Below are 23,068 nucleotides of genomic sequence, written 5' to 3'. Positions count from 1 at the left end.
AAGGGGCACCCAATGTGACGGTGATGGGGACACTCCCAACACCACTGGGCTTTCCCATGCCCAAGGAGCCCATTCCATTCTTCCCACATCCCAGCCAGGACAGGTGTGCCACGATCCAGGGATTGCCCAGGACTGGCCAAAGGGATCAGGTTTAGCTCTAACTGTGCCCAGGAGCTCCCTTCCCATCCCAGTGTGGAGCAGTTGGCACAGCAGCATCACCAGATGCCCAGACTGATGCCCAGACAGGCAGAGCCACTGCACAGAACATTCCAGAACCATCCCCCTGGAACCTGGCCTTGCTGCTTTTGGCCTTGACCCTGGAGATAAAAACGCAGCTCCTTGTGTCTCAGTGCCCCCTTCCCAGGCTTCTCACAAGATCCAAGTGTGTGTGGATGAGTACCCATGCAATGACACAGATCTGTGTCCAGGCACACCCTCAGCAGCCCCAGGGCACCCCGTGACTATGGGAGATTCCAAGGAGGCAGGAGGGAAGCACGGAGCAGGACTTGGAGGGAGCCCTCATCACCTGGGCACGGAGCCCAGCAGGGCCAGGGCATGAGGGGACACAGGGACAGGGAATCCATGCTCAGAAGCCAAGAGACCCTGCTCCAGCCCTGGGAAGCCTTCCCTGGAGCACAGGGAGAAGGAAAAGCCAGGTGGGACCCTCCAAGACTCCACACCCGCTGTGTCTCCAGAGGGACTGGAAGCTCTGCCTCAGAAGGATTTCCCGTTCCTGGATTCCCCACACAAGCACTGGAGCCAGCCAGGAAGTGGCTCTGGCTCTGCTCAGACCCCGGCAGCCCAAGCAGCAGGAGCTGGTCTGGATCAGGCCCTGCCTGGGGCCAAGAGCAGCCCAGGGGGGTGCAGAGGTGCAATGAACTGAGAGCCCCAACCCAGCCGTGGAGGGATCGTCCACAGGCACCCAACCCATGGAATTTGTGCATCTCCACAGGTCTGACCAAGCCCCGGTGATGTGTCTCAGCACTAAGTAATAAATTAACCCGCTAATGAGCCCCCAGTAATGAGCTGTGTTCAGTTCTGGATATGCCCAAGGATATTATTATTATTATAATCATTATTATTAATATAATTATTATTATTAAAGCTCTCACTGACACTCAGGGACTCGAAGCCAAAGCTGAGGAATGCCAGGCTGGAATTGCAGCGGAAGGCACAGCCAGCCCCAGCTCTGGGAGCCACCGTGGGGTCACTGCTGCCCCACCCCTGTCCAGGTGGAATCTCTGCTCCCAAAGCTCGGCAGCCCGGGGGTGGAGGCCCTGTCCTGTCCCTCACACCCACCCAAAGCACTGTTCCCACGGGAAGGGATCCGAGTGGGAAGGATGGTCCAGCTGTGCCTGCCAAGGACATTCCCCTCATCCCTGATCCCACACGGGTCTGGGCACAGCTGCCCCTGGGGCAGGCACAGGGAACAGGCTGGAAGAGCACCCTGGCATCCCCTGGGATCCAGCCAGGCTGTGCCAGCACATGGATCCTTCAGCTCCCATGGAATCAGCTCTGGGGCCCCAAGGATGCCCAATGTCCAGCAGAACTCTAGCACCAATCCTTGGAAAATTAAGACTTTAATGTGTCTCCAATCAGGACCTCAAAGCCACTGATCCTGTCTGAGAGTCCTGGCTGGAGTGGGATTGATCCCTGAACACCAAGCGGGGGAAGCAAAGCACAAAGTGAGATTTTTTCCCTCCCAGTGCAATTAACTTTAAATTATTAATTTTAAATTACACGCAGCGAGTGAAGACATCCCGAACAGGAGCCCTGCACCACCTGACTCCCAAGAAGTGCCAGCAGCACGCATGGCCCACAGCCCCAGCCACCTCCAGGATCCCAGCCACCTCAGCAGCCCAGCTCCTGGGATCCAGCCTTTCCCCACGAGCAGAACTGACCTGGGCACACAGGGCTGGGCCAGGGCTGTGGGAATGGTGCCCTTGGACCCAGAGGAGCAGCCCCACAGCAGGAACACCTGGTTCCCCCACTGCCCCCCAGCCCAGCTGAGCTCATCCCACCAGCAGACACCACAGCACAAGCAAGGGATTTCTGCCTGTTGGGAGTGAGGTCCTTCCCAGCCCCAGGAATGCGTCCCAAAGCAGCGCTCTGCCTCCCTGTGTGCCAAGCTCCAGCCTTTGCTCCAAAGGGAGGATTTTTCAGGATTCCACAAGCCAGGGGTTCCAGCTCAGCTGCCCCAGGTGGCCCAACCCCCCAGTGCCCCCATGTGCCCCCCAGGCTGGGCTGGCAGTGAGCTCAGAGCTCCAGCCTGGGCACATCCCACATCCCACATCCCAGCTCCAGGTGCTCCCCTCACCTGGCCCTGCTCTCCCATCGCCCCTGAGGGATCCAGATGTCCCCCAGGGCTCTCCCATGCCCTCCCCCAACGCTGTCATCACCAGGTACAAAGTGCAAAAGTGTTGCTGTTCCTGCATCCATTAAAAACTTTAAAAACAGAACAAAACAAACAGAAAAAGGATTTCCATCATCATTTGCAAATACATTAATTCAGTCTCCAAAGAGCCAGCAAACCCCTGGTCACCTCCTTGTGGGCAGGGTCCCTGTGGCCAGCACGGACATCGGCAGGAGAGGCCACCTGTGCCCGGCCCAGCCCCTGCCCTGATCCACCACGTGTCCATGGAGAGCCCGGAGCAGCGCTGGAACGCAGGGACATCCCGTTCCCTGGACAGCTGGGCCTCAGCGTCACTCCCTGGCTTGGCCGGGAACAACCCCGGCCGGGGCCCTGCCAACCCAATCCAAGCCCTCCCTGCTCCCCCCACGGAAGTGTTGGCATTCCTCCTCTCCTGTGAAATGTTTCTGGTAAGGCTTTATTGCTCTACAAAGCGGTGCAAAGGCTGCCCGAGGACAGCTCCATCAGGAACTTTGGTCACACGGCTGCGGGATTTGTGCGCTGGCCCCGGCCGCCGCTGGACCTGCTACCTTCCCAAGAGAAGCTGAATACTGTGTGCAATAACACTGGGAAAACAGCACTGAACCCCAAATCCAAAACAAAAACCAGGGGCACGGGGAAGGGGACAACTCAAATCAGGCAGAAGGCTTGGGAAGAGCCCGTCATTCCCGTGAGGACTGAACTCAATGCTACATTTTGACAATGCCGAGTGTCTTTCCGAACGGATCGGTGCTGTTGGATCTGCGTGTCTGGTCCTGAACGCCAGCTCGCTCTCATCAATGCAGCATTTATTAAAAAATAAAATTAAAATGAAAAAAAAATAATAAAGAATTGACAAATTGCATCACCAGGGAGCAGCCTGGCCTGGCTCACACACGTCCCAGGGCGGCGGCGGCATCAAGCGGGGCCGTTCAACGTGGCTTCGGTGCAGGGCAAGGCCTCGTCACTCCTGCAGGGACACCAGGGAGCAGCCTTAGGGACATGGGACAGGCCAGGAGGGATCCAGAGCTGCCCTCATCCCTCCTGGGAACGCCTTTCTGCTGGGACCTGAGCCCCTCCCTCTGGTTGTGTTCTGTCTGCCCAGTGAGGTGTTCTCAGCTCCCTGTGGATAAACGCCCCCAGTGCCTCATGGAATATTACAGGGAAAATCAACGTGGAATCAGGGAATGGCATGGGTAGGAACAGACCTAAAAGCTTCCAACCTCTTCCAAGGTGATCAGAGGGATGGGGTGTCTCTAACATGAGGGCAGGCTGAGAGTTAGGAATGTTCAGCCAAGGAGAGCTGAGAGCCCCTGGCAGGGCCTGCAGGGGCTCCAGCAGAGCTGCAGAGGGACTGGGGACAAGGCCTGCAGGGACAGCACCCAGGGAATGGCTCCCACTGCCAGAGGGCAGCCATGGGTGGCATCTTGGCAATGAGCAATTCCTGCCTGGGCTGGCATTGCCAGAGCAGCTGGGGCTGCCCCTGATCCCTGCAGTGCCCAAGGCCAGGCTGGGCACTGGGGCTGGAGCAGCCTGGCACAGTGGGAGGTGTCCCTGCCTTGGCAGGGGTGGCACTGCAGGGGCTCTGGGGTCCCTTCCCAGCCAGCCATGCCAGGATTCTGCGCTCACCTGTCTCTCGTGGCCGTTTCTGTGGCAGTTGTGACAGCAGTGGCCACTCTCTGGTGCCCGTCCGTGTGCATGGCCGCGCTGTTCCGGGCACGGGGGGCACTGGAGTCGCCCGCGGGAAGCGTCTCCGGAGCCTTTCCGTCAGAGCCACTGTGGGACAGCGCAGGGACACGTCAGTGCAGCTCAGCCCAGGGCAAAAGCAGACTCACGCTGGAATGGGGCTCAGATTCCAATGGGCAAAACAAAATCCCTTCTGCTCTCCTCACACAGGCCTAAAGATCCCATCGGGAGTGAGAACTGGCAACAAGCTGGGATTCAAATCAGGCACATCCTGGAGGCTCCGGGCCCCAAACCCAACAGGACACACCAGAACAGCTCCTCGAGGGAGGCATTCCCAACACCTGCTGCAAATGCAGTTTGAGAGCTCCCAAAGCACCATTCCCACTGCCACTGCTGGGATGGCACAGCCTGCTCTGCTGGGCATGGGCACAGACCCTGCTCTGCTCGGGCATGGGCACAGACACTGCTCTGCTCCAGAGGCTCTGCCCAAGGGGCTCCTCAGGCTTCTGGAACACCCAGAAAATCCTGGGTTTAGGGGCAGATCCTAAAATCCCATGGAGGAAACCCCCCAGGGACTGGATGTCCAGAATCCAAACATGTTGAAGGCGCTCCAGGGACCATGGAGGTACCACCTGAGGGACAATGTCTCCAGAGAGGCACCAACAACCAAAGCTCAAATCCTGGGAAAGGAGAACTGCAGGAACAAACCCTCCCAATCTCTTGTTTGGAATAAACCCACTCAGATTTGCAGCTGGAGAAGGGATTTTTGTGCACACCCCATTTTTGGCTTCCAAGGCAGAGGATGAGCTGCCCCAGGAATGTTTTCTTCCCAGTTTCCATCCAGAACAATTCTTTTTCCCTCTCTCCCAGAGCAAACCTCCACAAAAGGGAGAAAAGCTGGAGAGGGCTGAGCTGAATCCTGTCACCATCTCCGGGGGAGTTTATGGAATAAAATAATCCCAGCTGGATAATTGGACATGTGATGGAGATTGGAGACTGGGGTTCTATTTCTGGAGCACTTATCTTGAAAAAAAAGACATTAAAATGAGGAATAATGAGATCCAAACATTCCCTTTTCTCCAGGCTCACAAGCTCCTCAGAAGTACCAAAATACACCTTGGAGAGACACTGGGATGGAGCTGTGTTCCCAGGAATGTCGCTGGAAAAAACCTCTTCCCACACAAAAAACTGGAGCTCGACATTTCCATGGCTCAGAGAGAAACTTCTGAAGCCCAATCCCTGAATTTTCCAGGGCAGGAGGATTCCAGAGTTACCTGAGCACCTGCGGGGGCTTGGGAATTTCTCTGCCTTCCCTGGGCTCCTGGAAAATCCCAGCTGGACACACACCCCATGTCACTCAGGGGTGACACAACCCAAACAAGGAGTTTGTGTGGGATGTCCTGTTGTCCCCTGGTCCCCCAGGGGTGGGACCCCAAACCTTCCTGGGCAGCAGGATCCAAACTATCCAAACTGGGAAGCTGAGAGCAATTCCTGAGCCGCATCTCCCTAAGGATCCCCCTGGGAGCTGGGATGGGGCTCACAGAGGCTGGAACATCTGGAGGATTTTCTGGGCTGCAACATCTGGTTCTCCATGGAATCCACAGAGGCCCTGGGCAGCTCCAAGGATAAAAGACCTCCAACGTGGATTCCAGGGACAAGGGGAAGGAAAACCCTCAGTCCCTGAGCAGCTCCAAGGAGAATGAGAGGTCCCTGTGTGGATTCCAGTTATTCCAGGGGCTCAAGGGGATGGAAAAACTGCTCCTACAGCAATAGGAATGGGGTGTGGTGCAGGTTTTGGGGAAGTGCTTGGAGAGAGTCACAAGCCACAGAGTGACTCCAAAATGTTCCTGATTTCCCTGGAATCATTAAGGAACGTGGTAAGAAATGGATATTCCCACTGCAGGAAGAGTGGTCTGGGAGAGCTGAGGACACTGGGAGGGCTCTTGGTGGTGATTCCCTCTGGGAGTCCAGGCCTGGAGCAGCTCCAGTCCCAGCTGTGGCACTGCCCCTGTCATCCCACAGCTTCCCCTGGGATCTCTGGCCATGGACACAGCTGTGGAGAGCCACAGACACCTGTCAGGGAGGCCCTGGGTGCTCTCTGCCACAATGGAATCAGCAGGCAGGCAAAGGCAGGCAGCTTTGGGAAGCTTTATCCCTATGGAATGTGCTACAGACACTTGTCTGGAGAGGAAAACATTCCCAATGTGCCAAACCAGGAACAAACACTTCCCTCCTGCCAGGAAAGCAGGGAAGAGGATGGACACAGGAACAGGAAGAGCTGGAGCTGGGTCAGGGAGGGTTAGGTGGGGTATCAGGAAAGGCTCTTCCTCCAGAAGGTGCTGGGCACTGGAACAGCTCCCCAGGGAATGGGCACAGCTCCAGAGCCCCAGGAATGCCTGGACAACACTGGGATTGCTGGGCTGTCCTGGGCAGCTGCACCAACGACCCTGTGAGTCCAGTTCAGGACATTCCCTGATCCTACTGGGAACCCAGCCAGCCCCAGGCAAGGTCCTGCTGTGCCCACACCATGGGCCAGGGCAGGAAAGGCACCTGGAGCACAGCTTGGATCAGATCCAATGGAGATCTCCACACAACCCCAGACAAGGAGAGGCTGTTTCAGCACAGCTGGAACTGCTGTGCCTTCCCTCACCCTCTGCTCCCCACCAAGCCACAGCCAGGCCACTCCCAGGCACAGAGTGCATTTATCAGAATTAATGCATTTCGTGGAACTAATGCATTTATCAAACTGAAATGTATCAAAATTAACTGTGTTTATCAAAATGAATCCATTTATCTAAATTAATGCATTTATCAGAACTAATGCATTTATCAAAATGAACTGTATTTATCAGAATTAATGCAATCATCAGAATTAATGCATTTTTCAGAATGAGCTGCTTCCAACCTAACAGACCCTAGGATAACTCCTGCCCTAATTCCAGGGAATTCTGCAATCCCAGTGGTTTCCCAGCCCCCAGGCCCTCAGGAGCTGCTGCTGGCAGTGCACACCCAGGGATGACCCCAAACTGTCACCAAGCATCGCTGAAGGAAACTCCTGATCCTGAGTCAGGTGCACAAACCCAGGAACTCAGGTAAAAAACACGAGGAAATCCATGGAAGAGTATGAGGAAAAACCTCAGAATCTTGGAGCTGAGTAAAATCTCTGTGGATGCAGCAGATGCTGACTGGGCTGGGCAGCAGCTCATCCCCTGTGACTGGAGCAGGCTGGATTGAAGATCCAATTCCTACAAACCTGCCCAACCCCTGGATCTGCTCCAGCCTTTCCTGGTGCTTTTATCACTGAATACCTTTGACACTGAGGGGAAATGAGAAGCTGAGTGGGTTAAACCTTACCCCCATGGCTGCAGGAGGATCCCATGGGAGCCTTTACTCTGCTTTTCTGAGTGATCTCACCCAGATCCTGTCCTGGGTCTGATCCCAGATCATGGACAGAGATACTCCTGTGACACTGGAGTGCCCAAAGGATGGGGACAGAGATGCTCCTGTGGCACTGGAGTGCCCAAAGGACAGGGACAGAGATCCTCCTGTGACACTGGAGTGCCCAAAGGATGGGGACAGAGATGCTCCTGTGGCACTGGAGTGCCCAAAGGAGAGGGACAGAGATGCTCCTGTGACACTGGAGTGCCCAAAGGACAGGGACAGAGATGCTCCTGTGACACTGAAGTGCCCAAAGGACAGGGACAGAGACACTCCCATGACACTGGAGTGCCCAAAGGACAGGGACATAGATGCCCCTGTGACACTGGAGTGCCCAAAGGACAGGGACATAGATGCCCCTGTGACACTGGAGTGCCCAAAGGACAGGGACAGAGATGCTCCTGTGACACTGGAGTGCCCAAAGGACAGGGACAGAGATGCTCCTGTGACACTGGAGTGGCCCAAAGGAGCCCCAACCCTTCCTTGGAGTAACCCTGTGCTAAATATGTCCCTCAGCCCCCCTGTGCCATGCCAGGGCAGGACCTGCTCCCAGGGGATACCAGGACATGGAGGCCACAGGAGAAAGGACAGTAACCACGTGGGGCCATCCCAGCCCAGGGGCCATCCCAGCCCACGCAGATCCCTTCCCACCTGGAGGGAGCTGCCCTGTCCTTGCTGGCCTCCTGTGCCGTGGCCGTGGATTCCGTGCCAGCCTTGGCCTTGTCGTCGTCATCGTCGTCGCTCTCGGAGCTGCCCGAGGAGCTGCTGTCCAAGGCCACCAGCGGTGCCTTCCGTGTCCCACACGCGTTCCACACACAGGGAGAGGCAGCAGTGCTGGCTGGGGGAGGAACAGCCCACACTGGAACCTCGGGAAAGCTCCCTGGAGCGGCCCGAGGGGTCAAACAGGGCCTGCAGCCACTGCAGATGGCCTGGGAATCGTGGGATGGGGTGGGTGGGAAGGATCTCAAAGCCCACCCAGTGCCACCATGGGCGGGGACACCTTCCACTGTCCCAGAGTGCTCCCAGCCCCATGCAGCCTGGCCTGGGACACCACCAGGGATAAATGAAGTGTGCCTGTGATATCAGCTCCAACCCACTGCAGTTCCATCCCTTCCCTGCTGACACTGTCCCAACAAACCCTGGGGATCTCTGCCTTTGTTTCCTTCACTGATCCCACAGGGAATGCTCAGGGCAGGGGCCCTACAGGGAGGTCTCTCCTGCCCCAGGGGCTCCATGCAGGGTTCCCAGGGGCTGAGAGCACCCCGTGTGGCCCAGTGTCACTCACAGTTCTTGTCCTGGCCCTGCGCCGGGGTCCCGTCGGTGCCGCCGCTCTCGGTGCCCACGGGGGAGCTGCAGCGAGGGCCAGACTCGGAGCTGGGGAGGGAAGAGCCCTGAGCACGGAGCCAGGATCACCCCAGAGCCTCCCAACAGCCCCAGGAGCAGCCACCGGCCCATCACTGTTGTGAATTTCTCTAAACCTTATTTCCTGGCTCTCTACCCCAGTGAGGACACAGAAAGCGGGGCTGTGTTTCCCCCCAGTCAGGAGCACTGGGAAGCAGCAGGAAGCACAAAGGAGGCCTGCTCCAGGATCATCAGACAGCATTACACAATAAAAGGGAAGCCATGGGAAGGGGAAGAAGAAAGGATTACAGCCAGGCACTCCATCAAAACATATCCCAAATACTCCCCCATTCCCAAGCCCCAGGGGAGCTGGAATCCCGTGGCTCTTACCAGCAGAAAGGCTGGAAGTCTGTGAACTTGGCCCAGCCCTTCTCCTCCGGGGCGCTGCTCTGCGGGGCGGCCGAGTCCCACACGCTGGAGCCCACGTCCATGGCCACGGGCGGCGTGGGGCCCGCGGGCTCGAACACGGCCGTCCAGCCAGCCCCTAGGGACAGACACCACAGCCTGGGGGCCAGCCCAGCCTCAGCCCGCCAGCAGCACCCCAGGGACACAGCAGGGACCCCAGGGACATGCCAGGGACCCCAGGGACATCCCAGAGACACAGCAACCCACCCAGGAACATGCCAGGGATCCCAAGGACATCCAAGAGACACAGCAACCCACCCAGGGACATGCCAGGGACCCCAGGGACATCCCAGAGACACGGCAACCCACCCAGGAACATGCCAGGGATCCCAGGGACATCCCAGAGACACGGCAACCCACCCAGGAACATGCCAGAGATCCCAAGGACATCCCAGAGACACGGCAACCCAGCCCAGGGACATCCTAGGGATCCCAAGGACATCCCAGAGACACAGCAACCCAGCCCAGGGACATGCCAGGGATCCCAGGGACATCCCAGAGACACAGCAACCCACCCAGGAACATGCCAGGGATCCCAGGGACGTCCCAGGGACACAACAACCCATCCCAGGAACATGCCAGGGATCCCAGGGACACAGTGACCCATCCCAGGGCCACCCTTCCACACCCGCCTGTGTCCCACAGAAATCCCTCTGCAGGTGTTTATCCCTGAGAGGCATCCGTGGAGACAAATGACACCACAGGTGGCTTCATCTCCCAAGCCAGTGATTCCCAGGTCCAAGTCCCTCAGTTCCCTGCCAAAAGCTGCCATCTCCATCTCCAATGGTTGGGTTTCAGGTAAAGAACTGATCAATGGATTGCAATATTTAAGATCCTAAAAATCACCCATTGCTTTTTTCACAGTCTTGGACAATTCCTCCTCCAGAACCTCCTTCCACTTCTTATCCCACTTCCTATTTCCAGTCTTTAAAATCCCACCTTTGGAACAGCATTTTTCCTTAGCTTTTCCCAGGGAAGAGGGATGACTGCAGAGCTCTGCAGGAACTGAACCAGGCAGGAGAGCCCCCCCCAGGGCTGCATCCCCAAAACTGATCCCAAATTCCAGCTGAGTCTCCAGAGGGTGACTGGGCTGCCACACACAGAGCCCACTGGGACTGGGAGGTTCATACTGGTCCTTCCCAATGGACTGTAATTATCCGACATTTCCAAAGGGGTGTAGAGAGCAGGAACCTGAGATAACCCTGCCTGGTGCTCACAGTGACAACACAAAGGCAGCACCCAGAGAAAAAAACTGTATAGAATTCAAAAAGCACGGGAAAATGGATGGTTGGGAAAGTGCTTTGTCCCTTGGAATTGTTCTGCTGACAGCGCCATGTCTGTCCAGCATTCCCACGATGTCATTTACACAAAGTTGTGAAAACCCCTGAAGGGAGCAGACAAGATGAAAAATGACAATGTACAGGGGCCTGGAGGGACAGGACACAGGGAATGGCTTGAGCCCCAGGTGTAGATGGCATCTTAGGAAGGAATTCCTGTCTGGGAGAGTGGGCAGGGGCTGGGCTGGCATTGCCAGAGCAGCTGGGGCTGCCCCTGCCTCCCTGGCAGTGCCCAAGGCCAGGCTGGACACTGGGGCTGGAGCAGCCTGGCACAGTGGAGGTGTCCCTGCCATGGCAGGGGGGGCACTGGAGGGACTCTGAGGTCCCTTCCCAGCCAACCCATTCCTGGGATTCCAGGAAAAGCCAGTCCCTCTGCACTCCTGCTCCAGTTACTGTAGGGATGGGACTGCCACAGGCAGAGCACAGCTGGAAAAGCAGAAGAACAGGCAGGGAGGAGTTCAGGTGACATCCCTGCACTGCTGCTTTGATTGGGATTTGCACTGAAGGAGCTGGGATTCAGGGAGCCACAGAACCATGGAATGGCTTGGGTGTGAGGGGACCTTACAGCTCCTCTCATTCCAAGCCCTGCCACGGGCAGGGACCCTTTCCCTGGGATTCTCCCTGTGGGGCTGTTCTGGGGCAGGGCTGCAGCTCCAGGGACTCCAGAGGCACAAGGTGAGCCCTGACACTCTGGTTTCCCCTGGCCAGGGGAGCTGGCAGTGTGTGAGTGCTGCTGTGACCCCTGCAGCCCCAGGGACGTGCTCCCAAGCCCGGTACCTTGGCAGGAGTCTGAGTCCTTCTGCTCTGGGGTGCTGCCCTTGTGTGGGGAGGGGGGTGGTGGCCGCTCCTCCTCCTCCTCCGAGTCCACGCTGCCGTCGTGGTCCCCGTTCTCCAGGTCACTCTTGGAGCTCTCTGACGTCTGTGAGGCTCCAAACCTGAATGGGAACTGGGAATGAGCCACGCCTGGATCCCGCAGCTCCTCCTCCCTGTCCCTGGGGAAACAGCCCAGAGCCTTTGCCAGGGTTGTTTCCTCCAAAATATTTCCCCCAACGACTCAGGGCACTCCTGGGTGCACAGAGAGATTCCCCCAGATTCCCGAGGGCTTTGCTGCCAGCATTCCCTGGAGGTGCAGGACAGAGCCAGGGCTGGGGACACCACACAAACCAGTGCTCAGAGAGGGGACAGACACTGGTGTGGAGCCCACCCCATGCCCAGGCAGGACCTGAGGCTGTTGATACTTGGCAAGGACACAGGGAAGTCTTGGATGTTTTCTCTGTTTCCTTTGATCAAATTGCAGATTGGGAATTATGGAAATAACTTTATTTTAATGAGTGGCTCTGTCAAAGGGATGAAAAATTATTTCAAAGCCCGAGATGCCCCTGGGAGGCCTCTTGTTCTCACTTTTCTGATTTGAATGTTCTGAGAAAGAATGTTCTGCCCACTCCCCTCAGTCTCACCTCCTCCTCCTCCTCCTCCTCCTCTCCAAGGATGAGAGAAGGAGCAAATTCCAAGAGTTTCACACTAAGGGTGGGGGTTTCTAATGTGTTTGATGGAAGACTCACTCATTAGGTGTCCCCATCGTTAATGAAATCCTTTGAACTGGATCTGTCTTCAGTTCAGGAGAACTCCCAGCACAAGTGGCAGGGAAAGTGCTCAGGGTTGTGTCAGACAAAACCTCACAGCCCCAAAATGACACAAAACCCAAGGAATTCCTCCTGGCCTGGACTGAAATGTGCAGATTCCCAGCAGCAAGGGGAAAATCAGAGTTCTGCTTTCACCTTACCGTGTCCTGGACTTGACCTGGGTGGCGTAGGAGATGTCCTTCTCCTCCCAGATATCCTCCTCCTCCTCGTTGTCGTCGAACTGCTGGATGCGCTCGTTGCAGCAGGCCTCGAACAGGGAGGCGTTGGGCTGCAGGACCAAAGGGAAACCACATGCCACACGCTCTCTGGAGACACTGCTTTAAGCCCAAGTCTCAGGGCTGACCAAATCCAGCTTTGCTCAGGAACTGGGATCACCTGGGACCACCTGGGACCACCACAGTCCAGCTGCTGCTTTGCTTTGGGGCAATAAAGCAGGAAAGGCCAGGAACAGCCTGGCAATGTTTAGATCCATGAGAAATCCTTCTCTGCCTATGCTTCCCTAATCTGTGTCTGGAAGATGATCTAAAGCTGGGAGAGCTGGGGGTGTTCACCTGCACAGGAGACGAATACAGAGATATCTCAGAGCCCCTGGCAGGGCCTGCAGGGGGCTCCAGCAGAGCTGCAGAGGGACTGGGGACAAGGCCTGCAGGGACAGCACACAGGGAATGGCTCCCACTGCCAGAGGGCAGCCATGGGTGGCATCTTGGCAATGAGCAATTCCTGCCTGGGCTGGCATTGCCAGAGCAGCTGGGGCTGCCCCTGATCCCTGCAATGCCCAAGGCCAGGCTGGGCACTGGGGCTGGAGCAGCCTGGGACAGTGGAGGTGTCCCTGCCATGGCAGGGGTGGCACTGGAGGGGCTTTGGGGTCCTCTCCCACCCAACCCATCCCAGGATTCCGTTATTCCAAGAACAAGCACTGCAGGGAGGGAGGAAGATTCCCTCAGTGCTCAGAGGGAAGGAACATTTCCTGGCAGGAAGCCCTGAGGGGCCAGCAGTGCCCGGCTCTCTCAGGCCCCTCTGCACTGCCCAAAGCCCCAAAGCTCTGCTCTCTCAGCCTGCCAGCAGCACCCTTCCAGCAGCCCCCTGAGCCCAGCCCCAGCCCAGCGCCCACTCACGCTGTCGTCGTCAGCGTCGATGTTGAAGTTGATCTCGGCGATGCGGTCGAAGGGAGCGCTGGGAGGGAGGAGGGAGGGAAGAGCCTCAGGGGTGGCTCCCCGGAGCCCGTGCTGCCCACAGGGACAGCAGCAGGGCCAGAGCCACTCCTGGGCTGGGGTCCCTGCACAGCCACTCCTGCCCACCGAGGGAAGGGTTATTCCAGCCTAGAACATTCCCTGCCCGTGGCAGGGGGGCACTGGAGGGCATTCCTGGGGGGCAGTTGGGGGCGTCGGGCTGTGCTCCAGGGAACAGGGACAGGAGCAGAGGGAACGGCCTCGGGCTGGAACAGGGGAGCTCAGGGTGGGCACCAGCAGGTATTTCCCTTTCACGGAAAGGGGGTCAGACCTCAGCCGGGGAAATTTGGAGTCTCCATCTCTGGAGGTGTCCAAGGAATTCCTGGAGGTGGCACTCAGGGCTCTGGGCTGGGGACAAGGTGGCCATTGGGCACAGCTGGGACTGGATGGGCTTTTCCAGCCTGAGGGATCCTGGGGTTCTGTGAATCTCAGTCTGAAAGCCCAAGGTGTGCTGCTCTGTGAATATCCCAGGATGTGAATATCCCCGATGACCCAATTCCCAGTCCAAGGCAGGGGAGCCCCTGGTGGGAACAGCAGAGGGTGCTGCAGGCCCAGAAATTCCCAATTCCCAGAGTTTGGATTCAGGAAGCGTTCACTCCCCCCTCATGGATCTGTAGCTTTTCCAGTGTCATTTTCTTTGAAAGACTCTCCTGTTCAATACCCCTGCAGTTCTAGGGACATTGACACATGACTGATAGTCCTTAAATATTCCAATTCACTTCTAGCCCAGTGTCCACCAACTGGAAACAGCTGGCAGGGAGCACCACTCCCACAATATTCCCAGTTTTGCAGGACATTCTCCTTTTCCAATCACAAACAGAGCTACAACATGCCACGCAGACTTCTTCCAGTTTCGTGTTCATTTTACACCTGGCACGAGGACCCTGGGGCAGCTCCACAGGGATTTAACTCCTCCCTGCCCCTCACTCACATGGGGCTGTATTTGCCAGCAGTGAAAAGTCTTTATTTTATTTTATTTAAAAAAAAATATTTATGTGTAGAACAGAATAATTTCTGTTCATTTCAACTCTGATTCTATTCTAGAACTTTTTGGCCTCATCAAGTTTCTGACATCTCTGAGGCTCAGGAAAAACCCTGGATGGGAAGAGCAGAGGTGCTGCCTTGGACCCCAAGGAATTCCCGGGATGCAGACAAACCAGGAGCATTGGGATCCCCTGGAGCACTGTTCTGTCCAGAATTGGTCCCAATTTCAGGACTGTTATGGCCACTGGGATAATCCCAGTGCCAGGTACATTTCTAAGGGTGAGAGGATGAGCTGCAGCTTTAATGGGATTAAAGGAATTCTGTAAAAGCAGCAAATTCTGAGCTCTGGATTCAGCAAGTTGTGTAACACTGAATCCCCTTCCCTGTCTCCCTGAAATGCCACTGCTCCTCATCATCCCTGCTCCCTTCCTCAGGAGAGGGAAAATGGCTGCATTTTCCATGGATTCCATCAGAGCACTGTCTCTTCACTCCTCCTTCCAATAAGGATTTAATTCCTTGGAAAAGATCTGTTTAACTGCCCAGAGTTTGCTCTCATGCTTTGTCTTTAAACTCATTCCAGACCAGGGCTGGACAACAGTTGCCTGCTTTATTTCAAATATCCCTCTTTGAAATGAAAGAATACTTTTCCTTGCTTCTCCACCTGGCTCTGAGAGAGAGATCGGAGATCAGGCTGGGCTCCTGGAAAACAAGGAGCTGTTTACAACCTGAGGAGGGATAACAAGGCTCATTTGTAAACCTGAAGCAGAGGGAGGATGGGATGCAAAGAGGCTGAAATGCCAATCACCCCCAGACTCACTCGGTGCTGCCACCAAACACCCCCAGACTCACTTGATGTTGTCATCCTGGTCTGCAAACTCCTCATCATTGAAGCCAAACTGATCCACAAAATTGGCTGTCATCTGCTGGATCTGGTACTCAGAGAAGGCCTGGGAAGGGATCCCAAAAAATCCATCAGTAGGGTGTCCAGAGACATTCCAGAAACAGTCAGTGGAGCTCCTCCAGGAAAGCACTAAAATCCCAGGGAAGGGTGTGAAACCCTCACTCTGACCCCTTCCCAGCGCAGGGTCACACAGAGCTCTGGGATTCCCACCGTGATTGATGCCTCCTGCCCTGCTCCCAGGTGGATCCCAGGCCATGGAACTGCTCTGGGAAACCCCAAAGGAGCTGAACACAGACTGGGAGCAGAGTTCAGGAAGCTGCTCCACACCAGGATGGACCAAAGGCAACTGGAGCAGTGAGTTTCCTGGGAATAGTGAAGATGCTCCCAACCCACCTGCTGGAGAGTGAGCTCGTTGGGAAAAGCATTTTCAATGTCCTCATCCTCGCTGGAGGAGTGCAGGTGGTGGGTGCTCACCTGGGAAAGCACAAACCAGTCAGGGAACCAGGGAAAGCTGGAAAAGTTCCAATGTTTCAGTTCCACCAAAGCCCAAACTCCTGCCCAGGCAGGAGCTGCCCCAAGGAATCCCAGGGACCAGCTCAGCACCACAGATCAGCTCTGCTGAAGGACTGTTATGAAACATGTTTATGGAAATGCTTTCTACTCTGCCTTGAAGCACTCTTCAGCAAAAGAAGGAAAATGAGAAAAACCAGGAATATCCCTTTCTTGTTAGGAGAAGCCCAGCAGGCACTGGAGTGACCAACTCACCAAATCCACCGTGTTTCTCCGGTTTGTCTCCGTCAGCGTCTCCTCCACAAAACTCTCCCACCTGCCCCTGCAGTCCTCAGGCAACTCTGGAACAAAAGGGACACAGAAACCATGGCAGTTCTGAGCCAGCTGAATTCCCTGGGGATTCACCTGGGCAAAGGGCTCACAGCTTCTCTCAACTTGCTGGGAACAACCCTGAGCAGGGCTCCAGCTGTGCTTGGGTCTTCCCTTTTCTCCTGGGGGCCGAGGGCACCTTCCCCTCCCATCCCTCCCAGCCCAGCACAACTGGGAGCACAAAGGTGAGCAGAACTTGAGGGTTGAGGCAGGGAAATGGGGAAACAATAAAAGGAGAAACAAGCAGAAGATTGTGTCCCCAGATTGTCACTGCCCAGCTGTGCCCCTTCCTAGCCCGGCAGGGGCTGAGCAGAGGGGATGGAAAATGTGGAAAATGGAAAATCTTCCTTCTTCCCACCCAAGCCCATTTGACAAAACCAGTTATTCAAGGGGATCCAGTGAGGGCAGGATGGACACAGCCTGGCAATGGGAATATCCCTGATGAGCACATCTGGGGCCTCTGGGGACACAACCTCGTGTCTCTTTCCTCAGAGAGCCATGGAATCATGGAATGGGTTGGGTGGGAAGGGACCTCAAAGCCCATCCAGTGCCACCCCTGCCATGACAGGGACACCTCCCACTGTCCAATCTTAACCTTACTGTGTGAAAACCAGGAGGAGCCAAATGGGGTCTCACCATACTTTAAATGATGAGAATATTGTGGGATTTCCCTGGGAACACTTTCCAATGGGAAAGGATCTTGAGGAAATACCTGCAGTGAGCCCTCCCAGGAGTTCCCAAGAGTTATTTTTCCCTGGAGAGCAGTGAAAAGTGAAGGAAGAGAAGAAGGAGAAGGAGAAGGAGAAGGAGAAGGAGAAGGAGAAGGAGAAGGAGAAGGAGAAGGAGAAGGAGAAGGAGAAGGAGAAGGAGAAGGAGAAGGAGAAGGAGAAGGAGAAGGAGAAGGAGAAGGAGAAGGAGAAGGAGAAGGAGAAGAAGGAGAAGAAGGAGAAGAAGGAGAAGAAGGAGAAGGAGAAGCAGGCGGTACCTTTGATGAAGTCACTGATCTGGGCCTGCATGGGCCCCTTCTCCATGTTGTGCACCACGGCGTTGGCGATGCGGGTCAGGTGCCCCATGTTCCCTCTCCTCCTGCCGCCCTCTGCCCTGGAACAGAGAGCAGCCGCTACCCACGGAGCCAGGACACCCTCGGAACTGCGATACCCACGGAACCAGGGTATCCTCAGAGTCAGGACATCCTGGGATACCCATGGAGCCAGGACACCTATGGAGCTGGGATGGGATGCCCATGGAGCATCCCATCCCAGCATTCCTGCCCCAGTAGCCACAGCATTCCTGCCCACACGTCCACAGAATTCCAGCCACAATGGCCACAGCATTCCTGCCCCAGCAGCTACAGCATTCCTGCCCCACTGGTCACAGCATTCCTGCCCCACTGGCCACAGAATTCCTGCCCCACTGGTCACAGAATTCCTGCCCCACTGGCCACAGAATTCCTGCCCCAGTAGCCACAGCATTCTTGCCCCAATGGTCACAGAATTTCAGCCCCACACAGGGATCAGCCCTGCTCTGGCAGGATGGGGTGAGCTCACCCCCAGGACAGGGACCTTCCCTCATTTTGCCCTGTTTTGGGATCCCTCCTCCCACTCAGGTAACATGGGAGGGGCTCTAAACAAGGAGCTAAACATGGAAAAGATGCAGAAATAAATCTGACTGTAATTCCCAGGGAAGAAAACTCCCAAAGTTAAGGATGTACAGCTACTGGTAGAGCTCCAGGGTGGGACTGGGATTGCAGCAGTGACTCCCCCAGAACAGAAGACATTCCCATCCAACCATGGGATTCCCCCTGGGTTAAAACCAGTTCCCAACACAGAGCCCGAGCAGCCCTGAGTCCCTGCTCTGGCTCCTCACTGCTTCCCTTCCTGCAGAGTGAAGCCAAGCTCCAAAGCAGCGCAGGGAATGGTTTGGGTGGGAAGGGACCTTCCAGTGCCACCCTGCCATGGCAGGGACACCTCCCACTGTCCCAGGCTGCTCCAGCCCCAGTGTCCAGCCTGGCCCCGGGCACTGCCAGGGATCAGGGGCAGCCCCTGCTGGTCTCCATCTGCCCACTGAGAGCAGCCAAGGACCTTCCTGGAAACTCCACCTTCCCAAAGCCCCAGCTGAGATTCCTCTGCTTAAATCCCTATTTTTTTCCTTCCATTCAGATTCTTTCCAGCGGGGTGGTGACTGGAACTCTGGCAGGAAATAGGGATGAGCTCTGGCTCCTTTCTGGTTTAATCAGGAAGACTCCCAAGCAGCACCCAGGGATATTTTTGGTCCTACAGAACTGAGCAAGGAAATGCCCAGTAAAATTCCTTATGTGGACAAGGGGCTGTAAAAAGAACCAAAATCCCAAAACCCCAAACCACACCACCAACAAAAAAATGTAATCCAGATCTCAATCCACCAATTATGGCCTAAACAATTCCAGTGGGACTCCAAAGGCCTTGGAAGCCACCAGGAGCTCAAAATAGAGAGGGAGGACCAAACACTGAGCTGGACATGGAAACTGAAGCCTCTGGAATATTTTCACTTTAATGTTTTAGTTCTTTTAGAATATTTAGCTCTTATCAGCCCAATCAGCACAAAATCCAAGGGGTTTTTAAAGCTAAAATAGGAAATCCAGGCCACAAATGCTTGGCCACCCCAACTTTCAACAGTTTTGTACTCCGGGAGAATAAAATTGTACATTTGAAACAAACAAACAAAAAAGTTTAAAAAGTGAGTATTCCATGGGATTCCCTGAGAAAGCAGGTAAGCAGAAGACTGAATGTTTGGGATGGGGTGTTGGAAACATCCATAAAACCCACCATGCCTTCAAATCCTGTCCAAAATTTGGGAATTTGGCTTGTCAGCATGCAGACCACCCCAGTTCCAAATCCCAACCAAAATCCAAGTCTGTCTCAACACCACTAAAATGGAAATTCTCCAAGAATATTCCAAAGTGAATGTGCGGCCCCAGGCCAGCAATTCCTTACTGGATTTTGTCATTGGCTTCCCAGGCGTCCAATATCCTCTGCACCAGGCAGCACTTCTGGAACAGCTGTGGGGAAAAGGGGAGGATAGTCAGGATTTTCCAAAGGAGAACTGTGGATCCTCCTGCTCCTTCCCTGGCTGCTCCTCAGGAGCTCCAACCTCAGCCCTTCCCCTGTCCAAGAGCCCAATTCCTTCCTGGTTATTCCCCCAAGGATCCCAGCACAGCAGCAACACCTGGAGCATCCCCAGGCTGCTCCTGAGCCTCCCAGCAGCAGCAATTAAAGCTCTGCTGCCATTTTCCAGCCCCCACACTGAGGCCTGGCCACTGACAGCTGGAATGGTCTTGGTCAGTTTTTTGTCCAAAATTTGTAGTAGTTTTTACTTTTAAAAATGGAATTTTAATAATAAATGGGGATAATTTTAATAAATACCAAAGGATTTACAGGGTCATTAAATGAGGGGAGTTTTAATGGGATGCTACAAATAAAGGCATAGAAGCAACCACAGCTCCATGAGAACCACTACAAATGATAATAAGTAATAACAAAGCCCACCAAAAATAGATAAAAAATAACAATAAAACCCACTACAAATGATAATAAATAATAATAAAACCCATTAAAAATAGATAATAATAAAGCCCACGAAAATTTGATAATAAGTAATAAAAACAATTTTTAAAGGCAATAAATAATAACAAAACCCACTAAAAATTACATATAAAAATAAATAATAATAAAAAAATCTACACTGAGACAAGTGCCCGCTCTGGAACAGCCTACCCTAGAGATGTCCTGGTGACCCCAGTCCCAACCCAGAGATCCGTGGTGACCCCAGCCTCATCCTAGGGATCCCTGGTGACCCCAGCCTCATCTGAGGGATCCCTGGTGACCCCAGCCTCACCACAGAGATGCCTGGTGACCCCAGCCCCAGCCCAGGGACCTTGGTGACCCCAGCCCCATCCCAGAGACCCCTGATGACCCCAGCCCCAGCCCAGGCACCCTGGTGATCCCAATCTGATCCCAGAGACCCCTGGTGACCCCAGCCCGGCTCTCACGTGGGTGACCATGAGGTTCTCGGTGCCTCTGGCAGGGGGCTGTGGGGGCTGTGGGGGCTCCGCGGGCTCCGGGGCCGCGCTCCCGCTCGCAGCCTCCTCTTTGCTGCCCGGCTCCCCCGGGCTGGGCTTCCCCTCGTGCACCGAGTGCGACAGGATGGCTGCTATGGACAGCTCCACTTGGAAATGCAAAAAGTTATTCCACGTGTATTTAAAAAATAAATCCTGGAGGAGAAATGAGAGATGGAAGAGTTTACTTGGGATAAATTTTCCTGGTTTTAATGATATCAGGGATCTTTAAGGATCTGCAACCCATCCCATGATTCTGGGACTCTGGGATATTAAACTGTTGCCCAAGCTGTTTGATCATGCAATTCCACTCATACAGTTTTCCTGCTACATGCCAGCACCCAGTGCAGGCTGGGCTCTGCATTCCCAGGGCACTCGGTCTGCTGGGAAATCAGTGAATATTCCCCGTAAAAGGAGCACTTAGGAATCCTCTCACACAGCACTCACAGCACAGACACACTGAATTAAACAACTTAACTCTGCTGGGGCTCAGTGAAGCCTAGGAAAAACGGGAACTAAACCACTGCTAAGGGAGGAATGAATTCTCTTAAGGCTGCCCAGGTTCTGCAAGGCTTTTTCCAGCCTCAGGGATCCTGGGAGAAAATTAATCTCTCATCATTCCACGAGCTCACACTCACAGCAGAGACTGTTTCACACCTTCTCCACTGAACTAACATGGACTTGGAAGTGTGAGGCTCGGTCCAAAACCCCAAACAGTCGGATTTGGATCACAAAAGCTCCTCCAGGGATCTGCTCCTTGTGGAGCAGGTAAGGGAAATGTCAGGATTTTGGGCCCCTGGCACAATCCCTGCACAGAAGGGATTCAGGTCCCACCCCGGTGCCCCCAAACACTCACAAGTAACAAGCCCTGCTCACTGGAGCAGGTAAGGGAAATGTCAGGACTTTGTCCCCCTGGCACAAGCCCTGCACAGAGGGATCCCAGGTCCCATCCCCAGTGCCCCAAACACTCACAAGTAACAAGTCCAGGGTGCCCAGCCTGCAGAGCTCGTGGTTGATGCTGGGCGTGTTGGCGTGCAGCAGCGCCGCGATCAGCCGCGAGCCGTGCAGCCGCGCGTTCCCCAGCGGCTCCTCCAGCACCCCCAGCGTGGTCAGGATCGCCGGTTTCTGCGGGCAGGGAGGGCAGTCAGGGCAGGGCAGGGCAGCGTTCCCACAGAGCACCTGCACCAGGGTTCTGCAGGGCCTTGGCCATAAATCCAACCATGGGAATTCCACCTCACCGGGGGCAAGAGCTTCTCATGGAGGGGACAGAGCCCTGGAACCCTGCACTGCCCAGGGAGGGCCTGAGTGCCCCACTCTGCAGGCATACCAATCCCAGCTGGACGCGTCCCTCTGTCACCTGCTCCAGTGACCCTGCCCTGCACGGAGTAGCACCGGATGATCCCTAACAACCCCAGCTGTTCTGGAATTCTCAGATTTAACAGAACCCACCCATTTCAGGAATGTTCTCAGCAGGGAAACATAAACCACCTTCCCAAGAGGATGGTTCTGGGGCCACTGGGAGATTTAACTTCCAAATCAGAAGATTAAAATCCACCTATGCACTGAAAGTTTCTTCCTCTCCATCCCTTCCCACCTCCCCAGTCCCAATGATTTCCCTGAACACAGCTCTCAGACTGCTGCTGCTCATCCCTGAGTTACAGGGTTTGGAGTGGATTTCCCCTCCCTGGCCACGTGTCCATGGAGCTGTCTGGAGCCCCGGGAGCGCCGGCGGTACCTTGGGCGGGCACAGCAGCAGCTGGTGGAAGTCCTTGAGCCGGGGCTCGATGCCGTGTAAGATGCTGCTGTTGACAGTGTAAGACCTCTCGAATCCCTGAGTGTACGAGTCCATCAGGCCTTCCACTCTGAGGGAACACCAGGATTCATTGGAGTCACTCACCATTCCCTCTTCCCATTCTGAACAACCAAGTGATACCAGGGTCCTCACGGTCCCTCCCAACCCAGTCCATCCTGGGATTCTGGGACTTTATGATATTAAACCAGTGCCCAACCTGGTGTTCAATCAGCAATTCCACTAAAACCATTTTCCTTCTACACTTCCTGCATTCCATCTTCCTTCTCCTGGGGCCCAGAACCGCCCCCAGTATCCAGAGGTGGAGATTTTGTTAAAGAGCCTCCAGTCACACTGGCCATGTCAGTGGTTTTCTCTTCAAAAATGAGGATGAAAAATAATAATATTCAGCTCCTGAACACATTCCCATACCTGCACAATATTGATTCCATTATATTAGTTATTCCCATTATTTATTATACTGTATTAGTTAATATTGGTATAATTTCCCAGGTGCTGCTCACACAACCAAACCTGTGCTGAGCTCAGGAGGAGCTGACCAGAAATAACCTCCCAGAAGAGCTGGCAAACCAAACATTCCCAAAGTGGGGCCTGGGGTTCCAAACTCCCAAACACTTCCAGAGAAGTGTTCGGCTCATCAAGAGCTACCTAACAATGTTTGTTCCTCCCACTGTCCCAGGCTGCTCCCAGCCCCAGTGTCCAGCCTGGCCTTGGACACTGCCAGGGATCCAGGGGCAGCAGGCCCGGCCCACCCTCCCAGCCACGAATTCCCTCCCAATATCCCATCTAAGACTCCCATCTTCCAGCTTGAAGCCATTCCCTGTGTCTGGGCAGTGCCCCCAGCCCAGCCTGGAGCCCCCGGTGATCCCAGTG

At 55.0% G+C, this 23,068-nt stretch overlaps 1 protein-coding gene across 2 annotated transcripts in view; it reads right to left on the bottom strand.

Annotated features, from left to right (window-relative positions):
• Positions 1 to 1,561: 1,561 nt before the first annotated feature.
• The window catches only part of PPP6R2 (protein phosphatase 6 regulatory subunit 2), a 57,667-nt gene continuing 36,160 nt past the window's right edge, over positions 1,562 to 23,068 (bottom strand). For both annotated transcript variants that reach the window (XM_058022571.1, XM_058022572.1), the window contains exons 9-24: positions 22,121 to 22,247; positions 21,358 to 21,510; positions 20,320 to 20,541; positions 19,265 to 19,329; positions 17,278 to 17,393; positions 16,179 to 16,264; positions 15,807 to 15,887; positions 15,362 to 15,459; positions 13,415 to 13,472; positions 12,440 to 12,567; positions 11,434 to 11,591; positions 9,245 to 9,398; positions 8,799 to 8,887; positions 8,165 to 8,351; positions 4,019 to 4,165; positions 1,562 to 3,359 (exon numbers count right to left, since the gene is read on the bottom strand). In XM_058022571.1, the coding sequence (XP_057878554.1) occupies positions 3,308 to 3,359; positions 4,019 to 4,165; positions 8,165 to 8,351; positions 8,799 to 8,887; positions 9,245 to 9,398; positions 11,434 to 11,591; positions 12,440 to 12,567; positions 13,415 to 13,472; positions 15,362 to 15,459; positions 15,807 to 15,887; positions 16,179 to 16,264; positions 17,278 to 17,393; positions 19,265 to 19,329; positions 20,320 to 20,541; positions 21,358 to 21,510; positions 22,121 to 22,247 (1,921 nt within the window). In that variant the 3' untranslated portion in view covers positions 1,562 to 3,307. The remainder of the gene's footprint in view (positions 3,360 to 4,018; positions 4,166 to 8,164; positions 8,352 to 8,798; positions 8,888 to 9,244; positions 9,399 to 11,433; positions 11,592 to 12,439; positions 12,568 to 13,414; positions 13,473 to 15,361; positions 15,460 to 15,806; positions 15,888 to 16,178; positions 16,265 to 17,277; positions 17,394 to 19,264; positions 19,330 to 20,319; positions 20,542 to 21,357; positions 21,511 to 22,120; positions 22,248 to 23,068) is intronic.

Source organism: Melospiza georgiana, chromosome 4 (assembly GCF_028018845.1).
Source record: "Melospiza georgiana isolate bMelGeo1 chromosome 4, bMelGeo1.pri, whole genome shotgun sequence".
Taxonomy (NCBI): domain Eukaryota; kingdom Metazoa; phylum Chordata; class Aves; order Passeriformes; family Passerellidae; genus Melospiza; species Melospiza georgiana.
The sequence above is the reverse complement of the archived record's forward strand: the minus strand, read 5'-3'. Positions and strand labels throughout refer to the sequence as shown.